Source organism: Capronia epimyces (assembly GCF_000585565.1).
Source record: "Capronia epimyces CBS 606.96 chromosome Unknown aczIQ-supercont1.6, whole genome shotgun sequence".
Taxonomy (NCBI): Eukaryota; Fungi; Ascomycota; class Eurotiomycetes; order Chaetothyriales; family Herpotrichiellaceae; genus Capronia; species Capronia epimyces.
In genome coordinates this window covers 2,482,161-2,499,652 of record NW_006912909.1, presented here as the reverse complement: position 1 = coordinate 2,499,652, position 17,492 = coordinate 2,482,161, and the positions used below count along the sequence as shown (strand labels likewise).

The following is a 17,492-nucleotide window of genomic DNA, read 5'->3' as shown; positions in this document are numbered from 1 at the left end:
CCTGTCTTTAGCGATCACCACTTCCTCGTAGCTGTCTTCCGGGATCCGTTTGTTGATATAGATTGCCGCTCTGGTATCTGGTGACGATACTTCTATAAGTCTGTAGTTTTCACCAGTCGGATTGTATCCGGATCCGTCGTACGGATTCCTCCATGGTTCTTGAATCGCTAGGATGTCTACCTCTTCTATCCTCTCGTCGGCGAAGAAGTCTATCATCACCTTGTCTGCGGACCTTTGGACATTATACTGGATAATGCGTAGTTCTCGCTTTATTTGGCCGTGTCCTGTCATTAGTTATCGAGGTCGATCTCCATCCTTTGGGATAATTGGGTATTTTCTTGTCCTTTAGATATCTCAAAGGGGTTGCTACCCTTGGGTAACTCTCTCGCAAACTCTGAGGCCCTTGTAGGCCTGCCTCTTCTCCCCCTCTCTTGGTCCCGTTCGAGGGTGCTCTCCGAGGCCTGTCTTTTTCTCCCTCTGACATCCTCAGCGGTGTGTCCAATGTGTGAGAATAACACCAGATCTCTTGGGTTCTCTGGGGTAATCGTGCTCTCGCTCGTGCCTTCCCCCGTCTTCGACAGGCTCGTCTTGAATATAGGTGAAGATCCTCCTCTTCTCCTTCCTCTGCTGAATTTCGATACCGTGCAGACATTGTAATTCAGTACTAAACCGTTGACAATTAGCCTGTTCGCAGTCTCTATGTCCGAGACTATCACTCTTAGGGGTAACGTTCGCTTGCCCACCGGGTTGCCGAGCCAGCTTGCTTTCCAGAGCTCCAGCCCTTTATATCGGAGGTCATTTTGTTCCTCTAATATTTCTGCTGTCTGTTCTGCAGTTAGGCCCGTTGGTACTCTGGAGACCACTAACTCATACTGCCTTGTGGCGGGCCTGGCTGAGTTGAGCCACTTCTTCGCCCACTCATCCCCTTTCCTCAGCTCCGGCCCCATTTCTGCTTGGGGGAAGACTTTCATGTCTCCTCCTTGGTATATGCGGATAGCCATAATCCTCTTGGCTATGGGTTGTCCGACCTTGGTCTCGATTTCCTTGACCAGCTCCGCCGGTGACATGTCCAGTCTGGGCTTCCACTCCGACTCCTTCGTGATCGTGTACTTGATCGGCGGTTCCTCCATTCTTGGCTTCTGTTGGGTGTTTGGTTGTTGCTTCTCTTTTCGCTTTACTGGAGTGGCTTGGATCTGTACATTTCCCGGCTTTTCCCTGTTTGCCTTTCGTGCGACTGTGCTCCATTGGTTTTGCTGAAGTCCTGACTCGTTATTTGTATTTCGCTTCGCCCCAGCCGATTCCCCTATAGCGCTACCTGCTTTCTTTTTCTCCCCTTCGGACTGTGTGGCCCTTGGGCGCGTGCTGTAGGGTTGCTCTTGACGCGTCGTGCTCGCGTCAGGTTCGCGTTTTTCGCGTATATCCTCATTCTTGAGGAGTTTCTGTATGTCCTGCAGCACCCCTTGGGCCGCGTAGGTGTTAATACACTTTTTCTGAACATTGCTGATATTGCTATTGAGCTGCTGTAGCAGCACTCTAAGTTCCGCGATGAACAGTGGTGTGGCCATCGTCAATTCTTCTCTTTATAGATCCCTTCTCCTAAATATAATTAGCGAACTTAATATATTAATATTTATATATATTAACTAGTTTTAGAAGTTAATTATTCTTTTAAGCTAACTTACTAGACTTACAAGTATACTCCTTATAAACACGGCGTAGATATTTTATCTCTTTCTTATTATAATAGAAAGCTATAACTATATTATAAGTAAATTATACGTCGCTTCACTATAAAGGCCTTTCTAGTATATTATACTAACTAAGTTATAAGACGTTACTCTATACCTCCTAGTTAATAGTCGTAGTAAGCGAGCGTATAATCGAAAGGTTAGTATTAATTATATTAGAGTTAATAAAATTAATCTATAGAACGCTTAAAAAATAAAAGATAGACTACTAAGAGAATCTTATAATAGAGTTTACTAATAAATTTAGATATAATTAATATTAGTAGATTCTACTCGCGAGATCTCGCTATATATTTAAGAAAGAGTAATATTATAGTTTTTATAGGTAACTACGTAACTAGGATCGCCGCTTAGTAGGTATATCCTATACCTCGCGGCCTCTATAACTCCTTACGAGTTCCCCGTTCTATAATTTACTCTTTTATGTGTATCTCTTGCTCGATCCGTGAGAGGTCTCGGGTTATATTTTTTCTAACGGATCGGGCCCGGATAATCCGTTTATCTAAATCTTACTACTTTAAGGCTATTTATAGTAACTTTTTTCGAAAAAACGCGATATTTACGCGCTAGAACGCGTAAAAAGGCGCTAAAACGCGCTAAGGAATACTAAGGAATGCTAAGCGGGCTAATCCGATCCGGATCCTGTTCGAACGATTTTCCGTTTAGACGGGTTATAGATAGCGACAACCCGATCCGAATCCGTCTAGTGCGCAGCCTAGTGCCCCGTACGAGGTAGGGGACGGAACTAAAGAAGGATTTAAAAGGAAGGTAAGCCGAGACCGTAATATATAAGAAGTTATATAGTATTAGAATACTCTATAGCTCTATAGTACTCTAGGAATAGAGTAATAGAGTAGAATAAAGTAGAAAAGATCTATAGCTCTATAGTACTTTAGGAATAGAGTAGTAGAGTAGAATAGAGTACTACGAGTTTTCTATATCTATATAGTTATAAGCTCTTCTACCGTTTCTAGCTTTTCTTCTATAATTAACTTCGTTTATAAACTAGATAATATATTTTATTAATAGTCCTTGTTCTAAATATAGATACTCTTACTCTAGTATATATCAAAATATCTTCTTTCGTCTATTAGTACTACTAATCGAATATATAACTTTTCGAAGGAGCGATTCGTGATACTTAAGTTTTTTCTTAAGCTTTATACTATATAGCGGCTACGAGTAATTACTATAATAGAGAGTTAAATAAGTATCGTCGTAGAGGACTAGAGATTAAGTAAAGATAGAGAGATATAATAAATAGAGATTAAATTATTAAAGAATAGGAAACGGCTTTATATAATAAATAGAAAGATAGAAGAAACTCGATTAAGAGATATAGCTAGTATAGTATAAGAGATAAGCGGAGATATATAGAAAAAAATATTAATATTACGACGAAACTATAGGGCTACGTAAGATCGGGATATTAAAGGGCTACGCGTACGGGTGTAGAGAAGACTAAAAGCGGCGTCTACGACCGCTGTTTTCGGCGGCTATTTCACCGATATATTGAGATACTCCGTACGGTATACGTAGGTATACAGTCATTCCCCAGCCGCCTAAGCCTGCGACTGGTCGCCGCGGCATTGCGTTAACTGGATTGGTTCCCTCGACTGTAGCGGTCACGAGCGTCCTTCGACATCCGACATCTTCACCTTTCGAGTTGGCCCCGACCTCTTTGTGTCCGTGTTCAGGTCAAGTGTCTGTATATAGGTCTCCGGCGGGCGTCGTCTACCACCTCACTCACGGAGGAAGCGCAGCTAGCCCCCTACCCCCTCCTTCAGCTACGAATCCTCCTCCAACATGGCCGCCAGACCAATCGTCCCGTTGCTGGTGGCAATGATGCTCCTGACCGGCTGCGCGAATACGATCCTCACCAAATATCAGGACCAACAATGCGTTCGAAACTGTGACGACAAGAACATCAAGAACCGCCAGACGTTTGAGCAACCGGTCATCCAGACGTAAGCGTACCCACGCCTACATGACCATTGCCATACTGACTGCCACAGGGTTCAGATGTTCATCGGGGAAATGGGCAGCTGGATCGTCATTCTAGGCTTCTACCTATATCGGTATTTCGTCCTCCGCTTCAAAGATGCACCTCTCCTATATCAGCCCCTGAACACCGACGAACAAGAGGCGGAAGATGACGATACTGTCCGCCCGACATCGGCCGGTGCACCGAGCCCAGCCCTAAAACCTCTTCTCCCCAATTCAGATGATCGAGCCGAGCTCCAAGGGTGGAAAGTCGTGCTACTGGGACTTCCAGCTTGCTGCGACATTACTGGAACCACCCTGATGAATGTGGGCCTATTGTTTGTGGCGGCTTCCATATACCAGATGACAAGAGGGGCGCTGGTCCTGTTCGTGGGGCTATTCAGCGTCTTGTTCCTGAAGAGGAGGCTGTTTCTATATCACTGGATATCACTTGTCATCGTCGTGCTGGGCGTCGCCGTTGTTGGCCTTGCCGGAGCAATCTATTCGGGAGACAAGAACGCACAAGCATCCAACACAGACAACGGGGAATTCCTACACGATGCATTGCTCACAGCCCGCGAACTGGTTGTTCGGGCTGTAGATCCTGCAGTAGTGCGAACCATTCTGGGGATCTGCCTGATTGCAGTTGCCCAGATCTTCACTGCCACACAGTTCTGTCTGGAAGAATGGATCCTGGAACAGTACGCGTTGGAACCACTGAAAGTCGTTGCTTGGGAAGGTCTGTTCGGGTTTCTCGTCACCGTTGTAGCTCAAGTCATCCTCCACTTTACCGTCGGCGTCTCCAAAAGTGGGAAGTATGGGTATTTTGATGCTTCCGAGGGTTACCGCCAAGTCCTCACGAACAGAGCAATCGGGATTTCCAGTCTCGCCATCATGGTTTCCATTGGGGGCTTCAACTTCTTTGGTTTGTCCGTGACAAGGACGATTTCGGCTACCTCTCGATCGATCATCGACACTTGCCGGACTTTGTTTATCTGGATTGTCTCTTTGGGTCTTGGGTGGGAATCATTTAAGTGGCTTCAGGTGGTTGGCTTCGCACTGGTAAGCTTCGAAATTGTGATCGTTCCGTCAGGCAAGAAACTAATATGATGGGCAGCTTGTTTATGGTACATTCATGTTTAATGACCTTGTCAAACCCCCAATCAAGGCGCTTTTGCCCCGGAGCGAAGAGGCAGAAGGACGTGGCATCCTCCTACCAGAAGAGCCGATCGAGCACATTTAAAAGCGTGGATCGATTGTCCATGCCCTACCGCACAGCAGAAATTCCTCAGTACGGAGTACTGCTTGGGCAATCTGCTCAACTCGGCGGACTGTACATATGAATGACTGATCTAGACGCACATACAAGGATGCAACAATCCGATATGGTTCCGCTTTGTGTTGCCAACCTGTACATCATTTCTTTATCCGACGAATCGTCGATCCAGTGCCTCTCGATCCGCGGGTGAAGTGTGGTAGTGTGCCATGCGTATATTCAACACGCAAAGCGACTCCTTGTTTAACGGAGTAATTTCAAGGCGACAGCCCTGGGCCGTGGGATGGCTACACAAATCCCGACGCTGTACTTGTCTCCTGTCAGGCATGACAATTAAATAATGCATGCCTCCTTTTTATCAGTTGTGTCAGAATCTGCACTTCCTTTTTGGTTTCCTTTCGATTATATCTAATGGTTCGTGCAGGGGTGCTATGTCGTGCCGATGGCGCCCAAGCAAGGGGCGGAAGCCCACGCACTTCAGCCCTCGAGGGGGCTGGACTAATCTTCTTCACAGTGAAAAGGAGGGCTTGTGTAACACGGGTCTGATCCCTTTTGGATGCATGTAAGGGTACATATTGATTTGGAGTCTCTGAAAGCACCCGCCCGACGGGTTTGGAGCTGGTCCAACGCCACGCCAGTTCAATTTGCAACACACGCTACAAGGACGGATATTGGGAACCATCCCTTCTGCCCCTGTGATATATGTCTCATCCTACCCTTGGTTGAGGAGGAAGAAACTGCATTTTCCTTTTTTACTTACATGGCCAATGCCCAATGCCACACATGCAACAATGGAGAAGTCAACTTTGCCTCGAACAGCAGAGCTCAGCCTCGATATCGCGATGCCTATCCTTGGTCGGTCACGGTCACAGTCACGGTCACAGTCACGGGCACCGTTCCATCTTACTCGTTGCATGACCGAGGGACAGATGACGCCTCCGTCGTCGCCAACTTCTCCTCTTTCCCATTTCCAAAACGGCGGACCTCGATTGCACTTGTATAAGCTGCTCCGAAAGTCCAGATCCAGGTCAAGCCAAGGCAAGCACAGTGGCCAGTTTCAAGAGCAACGAGAGAATAGCGGCACCGATGTTGCGCAGGGGATCGTGAGGCCAGCCGGGACACAGATGAAACTACCATTTCAACTTCCACTTCGGCTCCCTGACTCACCTCCCGTCACCGAGGAGGAAGAGGAAGAGGAAGCAGCATCCCCAGCCTCAGCAACACATTCGTTTTCACAGGGCCTCCTGCGTAGGATGTCGACTAGCTACCATGGTTTACGTGCTTTAGCACAGGCGCAGCAACAGGCTCTTCCGAGCCCGGTGGCACCCTTACTTCCAAGCCCTATACCAAGATGGGAGGAGCCTTTGGCCTATGAGGCAGGGCGATCATCGTTTTCCTCCCAGACACGCCGTCCTGTCTCTTCCGATACAATCGGGCAATCGCAGTTCTTCAACCTTCCCCAACTCAATTGCCCGACGGGCGATGAGTCAGAGTCACTTGATACCGTACAGATTTTGTCTTACTATTGCAACGAAGTATGTGATACCAGCGATGAGGAGGAGCCTGCAGATCACGAGAGTGCCATGGCAGACTATCCCCCTGGCGAGGAAAATCGATTCAAGGAACGCGTGCTTGCGGACTATTATTCTTCCGACCAAGACCAAGACGACGGATCGAATTTTGATGAGAACGATAGAGATGGGCAGAGCGCGAGCTCCAGCACAGCTTCAGATGTTCCAATGCCAGCGACGCCTTCAGTCTATGACCATTTCCACCAAAGTCGAACCCGGGAGACGGGCTGCTCTTCCGACGAGTCTGGCTGGCTAGCCAACACGACGTCTCATGCAGAAAGGCAGCGCAGGTTCAAAGCGCGGTTCTGTCAGGTCGTCCAGCATCCCTGGACCGAAGGATTGCTGTACAATAACGACAGTGATTGGGAAGGTGAAGGTCAAGTGGTGAGTGTTTGCTTTTGCTCTTTTACTTTGAATGGCCTTTCGCTCTTTTACTTTAAACGGCAAAAGAGATCCGTTTCTGCCGTGGGACCAGAGAGAGACACAACAGACAGACTCTAGTGAAGTTTTGATCGGTTGAACCTTTGAACTAACACGGCACCTTTCTCCCAGATGATCGCTACAGTCCTGATCGGAGTCGGACCAGGGAAACCGAAACTGGTACAGATTCAACGGCTGTCTTCTTCAAACTCAAGCTCATGTCCATCAACAAGACTGCCGCTGCAGGCTGAGACTACCAATTCAGTTCCTTCATCAATTACTTCAATGCCTTCTACTTCAAACGAGCGCGGGGACCAACCATGCCCTACTACCACTCCATCGCCTCTGACTCTGACTCCGAATATGACTCCGTCAACCCCAGTTCAAGGATTGGGACAAGCCCCTCTCGAAATATCTGCCTTCAGTCCCTACGACACTCCTGGTCCGGGCGATGATGATGCTGATACTGACGTTGATGCTGATGCTGGTGTTGACGCTGATACTGATACTGATACTGGTGCTGACGCTGATACTGATCTAGCTCAATATCAGCCTCCATCGGGCTACCTATTCGCCGGCACCGAGATTGAGAAGACGAGGTATGGTGATGACGCCGTGCGAGATATCTCATCTTCTTCCTCCAGCGCCATTCTTCCACCTTCGTGGAACCTCGTACCTCCTCCATTGACCCTGCCTTCTAGAAGTAGGTCGAGCAGATCCGACAGCCGTGTTCTCAGCAGTACTTTCGGTGATATTGCCCTGCACCGACACCTCCAGGGCTTGGATGACCCGTTTACTTCAACGTCGCCGCTGTCATCGTCGCCAAAAAGATCGAGAAGCGAGCGAACGGTGCGTGGTGGCAATTCCGCCAGTTGGACGCTTGGTGACAATGACACCACCTGGGCGAGGGCGAGGAAACAGCGGACAAGAACGATGCGCGATAATCGTACCAACAGGACGGCCATTCGTGACAACACCGATGGCGATCTCGACCTCGATGCCGACGAGGCGACCAGACACTTTTGCCAAACTCGACGCCTAAGCACATCTCCGGCTTCGCCCACGTCCCAAGTCGCAGCCTGGTCGCGGTACCGGAAAGTAGAACGAGCGCTGCTGGCGGTCACACAAGCCATTGACCGATTCCCCGACGGAATGCTTCGTCTGGATTCGCCGGCCCTGATAGAAATGAGGCGGGACTGTGCTTTCTGGTCTTGTTCTTCCGATGGCCCTGTCACCGTCGTCGACATGACCGAGCAGAACCAGATGTACATCGATTGGTTCCACAGAATATTCCCGAGTGCGCCGACGCAGCTTGTTTCTGCGCTGGCGGCCTGGATCTTGGTCGACTTGTATTTCTCGCGACTTTTATCGGAGAAAAAGGGATGGCAACGGCAACAGCACGAAGAATTAGGACCTATGTCCATGGAATCTCGGTTTCGTGTCTTGGAGGAACAACATTCCAGGATTACGATGGACACGGGACGCAATTTCACAGCTCGGCTAGGGCTCGATCATCCCCGTGACCATGACGTTTCTCCCTCTTTCTTCTCTCCCCCGTCTATGGCCGGAGCGACGGATGAAGAAGAGACAAGAAGATTCTGGGCCCATGCAAACACATCATCAACATACCACCCAAGAAGCCTGCACCATGTTTTCCCGAACAAAGCGACAGCCATACCTGGTCTGGGGGGATTATCCGACGATGAGACGTCGATTCCAGTTCGGTGCGAGAACGAAGACGTGTTGCGCAAAGGCGTGAGCGTAAGCGGAAGCGGAAGCGTAAGTGTCGACGTCGAGGCTGTCCATGCTCGCATCGGTGTCGTTGCTCGAACCCTGGTCGAGGCTTTACGGGGAAGTTGGGACGACGACGTTTGGCGCTCGTTGAAGGTTTTGGTCGAACTTCTCGAAGGGGGTGGAGGTGTAGCCACTGCGACTGCGAATACAGGTTAGGGTTAGGGTTAGGGTTAAGCTCAGAGTCAGAGTCAGAGTCTGGACAATAAAGGGTGAAATGTTCCATGTTCTCTATCAACGGGTCGGGTCGGGTCGCAGGGGGAGCGCATGCTATATCTAGGTAGTATAGATAGCACCTAAAGCAGCCTTCTGTAAAGCACAAGGCTGGAAATGCCTCAGTTTGACAGAGCCAGTGTCAGTGTCAGTGTCAGAGTCAGTCTAGTAGAGTCTGATGAGGCTGCCGTAGTGGTAGTGGTAGTGGCAGTGGTGATTGATTGTTGGTGACTTGACTGTTGACTGGTGACTTGAGTGTTGACTGTTGACCGTTGACCGTTGACTCGTGACTGTTGACCGTTGGCTGTTGACTGTTGGTGACCGTTGACTGTTGACTGTTGACTTGACGGTTGGTAATAGACTGCTTCCTCTAGGCCCCAGAAGGAAAAGATGGGACGGTTGATTGATTGATGGGTGAGTGTGAGTGTCTATGTCGAAGTGTCTACTGAGTCGTGACTGGAAGCCTGTATCTATATCTTTATCTGTATCTGTATCTATATTTATGTATGTATCTATGTCTGTATTTATATCTGCATTTGTTCTGTTGTCTTACTTGGCACTTGTAGCATCTGTCCGGAGAAGGACATTGATATTATACTATACTGTACTGCCCTATGGATATATCCTACAGTAGCTGTATATCCGGCTAGGACTTACAGACAAGGCTTAAGCTTAGGCCGGGCGATACTTCCATATATCTAGGTATAAAAAGATTCTGATGGCCTCGCCCTCGCCCCCGATATCGCCTTTAATGCCAAATAAATATAAGGTACTCTAGGCATACTCTAGGCCGATGCCGGGGCCAGGTTGGGATCGACCTGCAATGAAGGTGGCAGTGGCAGTGGCAGTGGTATGATACCGAACCAGAGCTTCTAAGTAAAGCACAGTTCTCGATAGAAAGCACAGTTCTCTGATAGACATATACACCACAACACTCTCATACAAAACACAGACCCTGATAGACATAGACTCCAAGTTCTACAATCAACGCATCGCCACTCTGACCTTCAAGCAAAGCATAGTTCCCTAATACAGACTAAGTTCTTATAGAATCAGTGTAGCGCTACTCTGACCTTCAAGCCGGTCTAATTCAAAACCCAAGCATTGCTACAAAGCACAGTTCTCGATACAAAGCACAGGTCTCTAATAGACATAGACACCAATTCTTACAATCAACGCAACATCACTCTAACATTCAAGCCAGTCTGGTTCAACACCCAGGCATTACTGACCTCCCACTCCTGAAGCGGATCGACAAGCTCCAAATTGAACTTCAACAACAACGCCGGCACCAGCTTATGCAGCTCGAGCATGGCGATGTTCTTGCCCAGACATGACCTCTTGCCGGCGCCGAACGACAGCAGACTGTGTTCCATGAGCTTGGTCTGGGATTCATGCTCACTCAGCCAGCGCGAAGGGTTCCACTGGTCCGCGTCGGGTCCGAACACGGCGGCGCTGCGGTGGAATACCCACGGGTTGATGCCCACGATGGTGCCTGGTGGAAGGACCGTCGGTGGAGAGCCGTCGTCGTGGTGAAGAACGAAACTGGCGGCATGGTTGGATTTGTTGTCGTTAGGGTTAGGGTTAGGGTTAGGGTTAGGTGTGTGGCCCGGCACCACCCTCTCCAACGGCAACGACAGTGCAGGGTTGATGCGTAGACCTTCCTTCACCACGGCGCACAGGTACGTCAGATGTTGGGTCTCGGCCCAGGTCGGGCTCGGTGGGTGGGCGATGTGGCCTTGCGCTACGGCCATGTCGAGTTCTCTCATCAGCCGGGACAGCGTGTCTGGGTTTTTGAGGAGGTGGTAGAAGATGGCGCGTAGAGTGGATGCAATCGTATCACTGCCGGCGTTGATGTTCATCTGTGGACACAGGACGATCAGTGTGAATTGGTGGATTCAAGTCGATGGTTGTGGTTAGATCAGTCATCTATACGACATGGGGTAGGAAACATGGAAAGAAACGCTGCCAGGGCATGTTGAAGTGAAACCTCGACGCTTGATAAATGGGAGCCATCATCCGTTTGCTTCGCTTGATGAATGGGAGAGCCATCATCAGCTTGCTCGGCATGTTCAGCAGACAGGAAAAAGATACAGCCATGGACACAATCAGTCCATTCAATGGACGTAGTCAACCGAGGCCTAGGCCTCAAAGAGCATGACCGTCTTCAGGAACAGAACGATGCTAACACGTAAGGAAACACTGGCACTCACAAATAAATGCGACAATATCTGGCCATCCGTCAATGCCGCCTCTCCCGCCTCTTCCTTTCTGACCTTCAAGAACCGGCTGAGAAAGTCGGGCCGGCTCAGTTTTCCCTTTTCCCTCTCCATTTCTGTTTCATCTCCGTCTCCTTCTCCTCGCTCCTGGTCCTGTAGTCTCTCCTTCAACAAACCCTGGGCGAACTGCAGGATAGGCGAGCTCACGGCCGGGCGAAACCACCGGACATAAATGGGATTCTTTCCAAGAAAGGCTTCGTCCAGCCAGGGCATCTGGCCCAGGACGCTGAAGTAGTTGAAGTTGGCGCCGATGGCGTCGATGATGTGGTCGACGTCGACGCCGGACTCGATGAAGCCCAGACGGTGGCTGAAGGTGAGCTCGCCGATGACATCAAACGCGAAGAATTGCAGGTATCTTCCCAAATCGAGGACCCGACTGTCGCTGGTATATCGCTCTTCCAGCGTCGCCAACAACACATCGATCGTGTGATCGACCAGCTCCTCATACTCGACCAGCGTACTGAGCGAGTATGCATGGGCAATCTGACGCTTCGACCTGGCGTGTTCGGACTCGTCGGTCATGGCCACCAGACTGGCCGCACGCCGCCCGTTGACCATGTTCTGGAAACAGCTGTAGAAATCCGACTTGACCAGTCCCTTGCCGATTCCATAGATCTGTCCAATGTAGGCCGAAGACCCCGTCACCGAGACGCAGTTGGGCCCCAACCGCACCATGTTGCCATATCGCCGGTGCAGTTCCAGCTGCCTCTCGTGCGGTTTGCGGCCCAACACCAGCAGCAGGCGGTACAGGTCGGTGAAGCGAGCTGCGACCGGGCCCGGGATGGAGCGCAGAGCGAAGTAGTTTCTCACGAGACAGAACACCCAGAGGGCGGGCACGGCGTAGATCAGCAAGTGAAGCAACATACTCGAAGGTGGTTGAGACTGCCAGTGGTCAGTCGCCCAGCATGAGACGAGAATCAGAATGGATCAAGCAAAGATACGGCGTCGACGAGAATCAGAATGGATCAAACAAATAGACGGCGTCAACACCAGGAAAACCCAAACCGTGAGGCAGCGATACATGTGCCATCACATCCAGCGTCATGCTCATGCAGTACTGACGGAGTGCATGTTATACATCTCAGCAGTCAGGCGGGCCAGTCGGCAATCTTCCGTGGCCTGTGAGTTTGGTTCCGATGGAAAGCAGAGCAATTGATTCGACCGGTCGTTTCCCTCTCGCTTTGGAGGAGGAGTGAGGAGCCTCCCAATCCTGCCTGCGCTGTTGTGGCGGCGGGCCGGAATTCACAGAGCGGAAAACTTCCGTGACTGTGGACAGGACCTCCGTCTACATAATATAGCACCGAGTACTCTATACATACCCCAGTGATGCGATGCGATGCGATGCGGAACGGTAAGAGATGAGAGACGAGAAAATGGGCTAGACACAAGCTACAGTATGTACGGAGACGCCCAGAGGACGGAACAGAGCAGATGCGCACCTTATAAGGCCCGCTGCCACCGCACCGCACGACTATTGTGTCATACGCTCCCTTCTCCCGTCTCCCACCCACAGCGTGCTCCCTGCCACTTGTCCAAGTCCAGTCCCCTTTCTGCTCTCCTACATGTCCTCTGTCTACGATTCCGTCCAATCGACCTGCTCGGTGATCGGCGCCCCTCCCTCTTTCGTATATGAAATCTTTAGTCGTAAGCGTAATTTCGCTGGTAGCGGCTGGTCACGACATGTCACATTAGCATTGGTTTCAACGGCATCCATGTTCAGAGCAAACTCACCCCTGTTGCTGCAATAATCTTCATGCTTTGCGTGGCCTCCTCGCCGGCCTCAAGTGTGCTCTTGTTGATGGCATGCAGCGTCAACTTCTGGCTCTTGGGCACGGCGGCTTGCAACCCGACACCTGTCATGCGCTCAAATGCTAACGTGTCCTTGAATCGGGCAAGTGCTTGAATCGTAGCACCACTTCGTGACACCTGAATGGAAACCACCAATCCGTTCTTGTTGTAGACAGGATGCGCGGGCGAGCCACCTGGAGCGGGACTCGCAGGCTTGGGGGTTCCATTGCCAAACAGATCCATGATTGACTCCGTATTCGAGGCCGGTGTTGGACTCTTGGTCTGGGGCGGAGGACTCGAGACAGAACTCCCGCCGCCAAGAATGTCCGCCAGCAAGTCTGCCGTCTGCTGTTGTCCATTGAGTGTCGCGCTCGTGTCGACCGCCGGGACATCCGATCCCCCCATAAGATCCAGCAGCATGTCCGACTCGCTGGTTTTGGCAACCTTTGCGTGGGCCTTGCTTTTCAGTGTCTTCCTCTTGTCCTTGGCAGGGGTAGCGGCTGGACCAAATACTCGTTGCTCTTCCTTGATTTCCGGCGGCGGCATCTTCTCCAAAACTCCTCGTCGAATCGAGTCGTAGCCAAAAAGGTTGCTGTATTCCACCGCCCTCTGTTGGATCTCGACACTCAGGTCAGACGTCCTTGATTGCATCAGGCGGCGTATCCGTTCGATCTGGGCCTGATCTGACATCCTCGTTGTCAGTTTCATCGCCGAGGTGATGATGAACTCGGTGACAACCTGATTCGCGTAGGTGGAGTTGAGGATCGTCGTATACAAGTCCACAATATCGCTTTCCTTGACTTCTTTGACTAATTCTTCCTCCTCGTACGTGCCTCCACGCAGTAACGAATCTCCATACTCACCAATGACCCATACTCCGGCCAGCGTCAGCGCCTCCTGCGTGATATCTGCCTTCAGGGCCGCATACAGCTTCTGGACCGAGTAGGTCTGCTGATCTGGCGATGTAGCAATGAGGCGGACAAACGATGACAGAATCTGTTCCTTGACGTAGTTGCCAGCCAATTTGACGATTCTTAACATGGTGTCAATGTGCCAACGCTTGTTCGGGGCGAACCGGTCGGCGGCAATTCCAATCTGTGTCGTCATGACCGGCTTAAATTCTGTGTCGGCAACCTCTAGAAATGCCAATAGTTCTCTAATCAGCACCCGCACGTTGTCTTCTCGAATCAGTGTGAAACTGAGATCAAGCGCCCGTCGCCGGATCGAGATGTCGGGGTCTCTTAAACACTCCAGGATGGTGTTTCGATGCCGTTGAACCGCATTAGGCTCAATGGCCACCACCTTGATTAACGTGTTGAGGGCGACATAGCGGATGTTGTTGTCTTTGTTGGCCAGGAACTTTCCAAGAATGTTGACCCCCAGAACACGCAGTCCTGAATCAGCGTCGATGTCGAGGATGGTGAGGACAGCCTCGTAAAGGATCGAATTCCCAACATTTTTGGTAGCTTCCGTGTTGGTAGCAACTTGGGCCAAAATGTCATTCATTTGTTCGCTGGTTGCGGGATCGCCCCTCCCAAGCACTCGGAGCAGCCGCAGAATCTTGACCTGCAGGAAAGGGTCTGTGATTCCTGCAACATCATGCTCTGGGGTGTAGCCTGAGCTGGTCAGGCTTTTCAGTGTCCGAACGAGATGTGGCACGACCGGGCGGAACAGCTCTATCACTCCTTCCTCTCCACCTTCTGCTTCGTCCGCCTCACACAAGCTTACGATCAACATCAGTCCGCAGAGGAGCACTCCGTGGTTTCGGTCCTGTATCAACACTTTGGCTTTCTCTAGGAAATGTTCTTGAAGATCCGGGACTTTTCGACATATCCGCATTGCGCAAAGTGCCGCCTTTCGGCGAATGTAGGGATTTGCCGTAGAGATAAGGGTTTCGATTTCAGGGAAGAGGTCTCGGGACATTTCGACGGACGCAATATTGCCAAGGGTACAAAGCGCAAGCCCGACAACATATTGGTTGGAATGGTTGAGGTCACTTTGTCATGTTAGCCAGCTTCTTAGACTTCTCCATCTTGTAAACGTACTTCTTGAGCGAATTCGTCACGAGGGTCAGGACTTCTTGATTCTCGTCAAGCAGCAGCATCGTCCCCAAATATCCCAGGCGCTTGTCCGCAAAGCGCGGAGAGGCAAGGAGCTTTAGACATTCAATCTGACCAAAGTGCGTCCGCTCGCCCAGGGTGAAGAGATATAGAAGTTTTGCGACATTGTTCCGCCTGCGTCCAATCAGTCACGATTGCCTAGTAATAGACGTGAAAAGGATGACCTTATGTTGTGATCATGGCTCTCTTCCCGAAAACTGGCTCGAATGGCAGCACTTTCCTTCTGGACAACGGCCCGTTCGTCGGCAATGGTCTTCGCGGCTCGCACATTGCGAATGAATTGCTTGACTGGAGGCCAGTTAGAACTGATCTGCCAACTCCACGGGGTACACACGAGATGTCATGTTGAGCTGACCCTAGTCAGGGTCGACTTCAGTCGTCACTGTTTCATAGAGAATCGAGGCAAATCCGGCTAAGTAGGATGCTGACTCTGCCACCTCTGGTGCAGTCTAGCAAGTGCGTCCGAATCTTTCGAACGTTGTGTGTGGAAGAGTTGGATGCGTGCTCCGTACTCCAAGTATGAGCGACAGTTGATGCGGCACCAAGTGTCCTCCGCGTCTGTCCAATCGGAGACGGGCGTTGGCTCGCCGCCTTTATATAGGGGGCGGCCGCTTCAAGTGGCAGAGAGGCTTCACCACCTCACCTCACTTCACTTCTGCTTTGCGTCTATGCGGAGGTGGGCGAAATTATGTTTTCGCGCACCGTGGCGACACTCAATCTCCTCAAGGTAGCTATGAGACTCCGCGTTTTAACCTTTGCGTTTTTGCCTAGTTCAAGGTGGTCTTCCCTCCATCTCAATCTTCACAATGTTACCATCTCAACAAGCCAAGTCATCAGGCATACATCGACCACATGGAAGCGGCTGCGGTATTGGGTGGCATTCGGCCCTCGTCACAGTCCTGGAAAGGTCCATGGGAGATGATGTCGTTGGATTCATTGCAAAGAAGGGCTCGTGCTTGGGGTGGGCAGCTCTTGTTGGAGGCATCTATCACTGGGTCCTCAGCAAGATTTGTGGCAAGCCGGCTGCATGATAATCATCGCAAGGAACCCGGCCGACAGACATGGTCTTCCACGACTGACTTTCACCCAGGTGTTAAGGAAATCGCGAAGACGGAGCAGATGCACTTTATCACGATAGAAGCGGCCGCAACCCCAATTGATTGCCTCCGTATTGTGTCTCCTTGCTTCGGCCTTCAAAAACACACTTGAATTGCTCTTCTAATAACATGTTTCTCCTGACCTTTGATAGCCTTACTGACAGGTGCTTACAATACCAAGTATTGCTAGCCACAATTACTAACAGGGGCCCAGGCTCGACAACGAGGTCAACATAGATGCTCTTGTGATGCTCTTGGAGGGTTCGTCGTTAGTCGTTAATTATGTCCCCTGGCACTGCCGGCCAGGATAGCCGATGTGGGATGATGTTACTAATCTCCTTGAGCTACCTTATGGATACCCTGTACGGAGTATCCGTACATCCTCAGCATGCCCCAATGCCAGCCTCGGGGATCGCGGCTCTGTAGACACGATCATCACCCACCCAATCGGCAAAGGTGGAAAATGAGGGCACCGAGAGCCGGGAACCAGATTGTCTCCATGGGAGAACACGAGGCATTTCTTGGCCATAGTCAGCTGCGGTCTTGCTGGAGGAAGTCGGTCGAGTCAGATACCATTCAACCAAAGCACCATTCTCGACTAGTACTAATAGTATAGGGTTGCAACCTCATCCGCTTCGGAACTCGCAAGGCTGCAGTGTCGGGGGATGCCATATGCCAGCTTTGCCTGGTGCTAAGGTTCGTCGCACGGATACGTACAGAGTGCTTACTGGAGATATTAGTCTCACCAGTCTGGTCCCAAATTCAGGACGGAGGGGCACGACAAGCAGGGTGAGAAGAGTTTGATGAAGTGGTACGGCACACTGGTCATGTCGGCTCCGAGCTGTTGTTTCTAGAGCCTGCTGTGAACCTGCAGGGCAAGGGTGACGTCGTCAGCCGGGGCCGAGAAGCCCCTAAGCCTCAGCATCATCCGCTCCAGGGGCCAGTAGGATACGGCGGCCTTGGGAGCCCCTAAGCCTTAGGCTCCTAAGGCTCCTAAGGCCAAGGAGGCCGCCCGCAATTTCATGGGGCACCCCTAAATTTGTCGCATGCGCACTCGGCTTCAGAGAGTCCCGAGCGCAGTTGCATCACTCCAAGACTTGATCGACGCTCTCCGTACCTATATGATCTTTCACGGCAAGCCCAGGCTAAGAGGCCAGCGAAATCATGGATGCCTTCTTATCCATAAAGTAAACATGATTCATCGTC

The 17,492-nt window shown here is 50.7% G+C and overlaps 5 protein-coding genes across 5 annotated transcripts; 2 read left to right on the top strand and 3 right to left on the bottom strand.

The window, feature by feature from the left end:
* Nucleotides 1-290: 290 nt before the first annotated feature.
* On the bottom strand, nucleotides 291-1,565 carry A1O3_07792 (uncharacterized protein; the record flags this gene model as incomplete). The annotated part of the gene is made up of 1 exon (XM_007737897.1): nucleotides 291-1,565. One exon carries the CDS (start codon nucleotides 1,563-1,565, stop codon nucleotides 291-293), a length of 1,275 nt encoding a protein of 424 aa, XP_007736087.1.
* Nucleotides 1,566-3,554: 1,989 nt separating this feature from the next.
* A1O3_07791 (uncharacterized protein) lies at nucleotides 3,555-4,974 on the top strand (the record flags this gene model as incomplete). Its single annotated transcript, XM_007737896.1, has 3 exons — nucleotides 3,555-3,715; nucleotides 3,764-4,793; nucleotides 4,849-4,974. 3 exons carry the CDS (start codon nucleotides 3,555-3,557, stop codon nucleotides 4,972-4,974), a joined length of 1,317 nt encoding a protein of 438 aa, XP_007736086.1.
* Nucleotides 4,975-7,361: 2,387 nt separating this feature from the next.
* Nucleotides 7,362-8,948, top strand: A1O3_07790 (uncharacterized protein; the record flags this gene model as incomplete). The annotated part of the gene is made up of 2 exons (XM_007737895.1): nucleotides 7,362-7,440; nucleotides 7,540-8,948. The coding sequence occupies 2 exons, from the start codon at nucleotides 7,362-7,364 to the stop codon at nucleotides 8,946-8,948; spliced, it is 1,488 nt and encodes a 495-aa protein (XP_007736085.1).
* A 1,226-nt stretch (nucleotides 8,949-10,174) lies between these two features.
* Nucleotides 10,175-12,145, bottom strand: A1O3_07789 (uncharacterized protein; the record flags this gene model as incomplete). Its single annotated transcript, XM_007737894.1, has 2 exons — nucleotides 10,175-10,864; nucleotides 11,216-12,145. The coding sequence occupies 2 exons, from the start codon at nucleotides 12,143-12,145 to the stop codon at nucleotides 10,175-10,177; spliced, it is 1,620 nt and encodes a 539-aa protein (XP_007736084.1).
* A 709-nt stretch (nucleotides 12,146-12,854) lies between these two features.
* On the bottom strand, nucleotides 12,855-15,533 carry A1O3_07788 (uncharacterized protein; the record flags this gene model as incomplete). The annotated part of the gene is made up of 5 exons (XM_007737893.1): nucleotides 12,855-12,950; nucleotides 13,013-15,065; nucleotides 15,115-15,303; nucleotides 15,354-15,477; nucleotides 15,524-15,533. The coding sequence occupies 5 exons, from the start codon at nucleotides 15,531-15,533 to the stop codon at nucleotides 12,855-12,857; spliced, it is 2,472 nt and encodes an 823-aa protein (XP_007736083.1).
* Nucleotides 15,534-17,492: the final 1,959 nt, after the last annotated feature.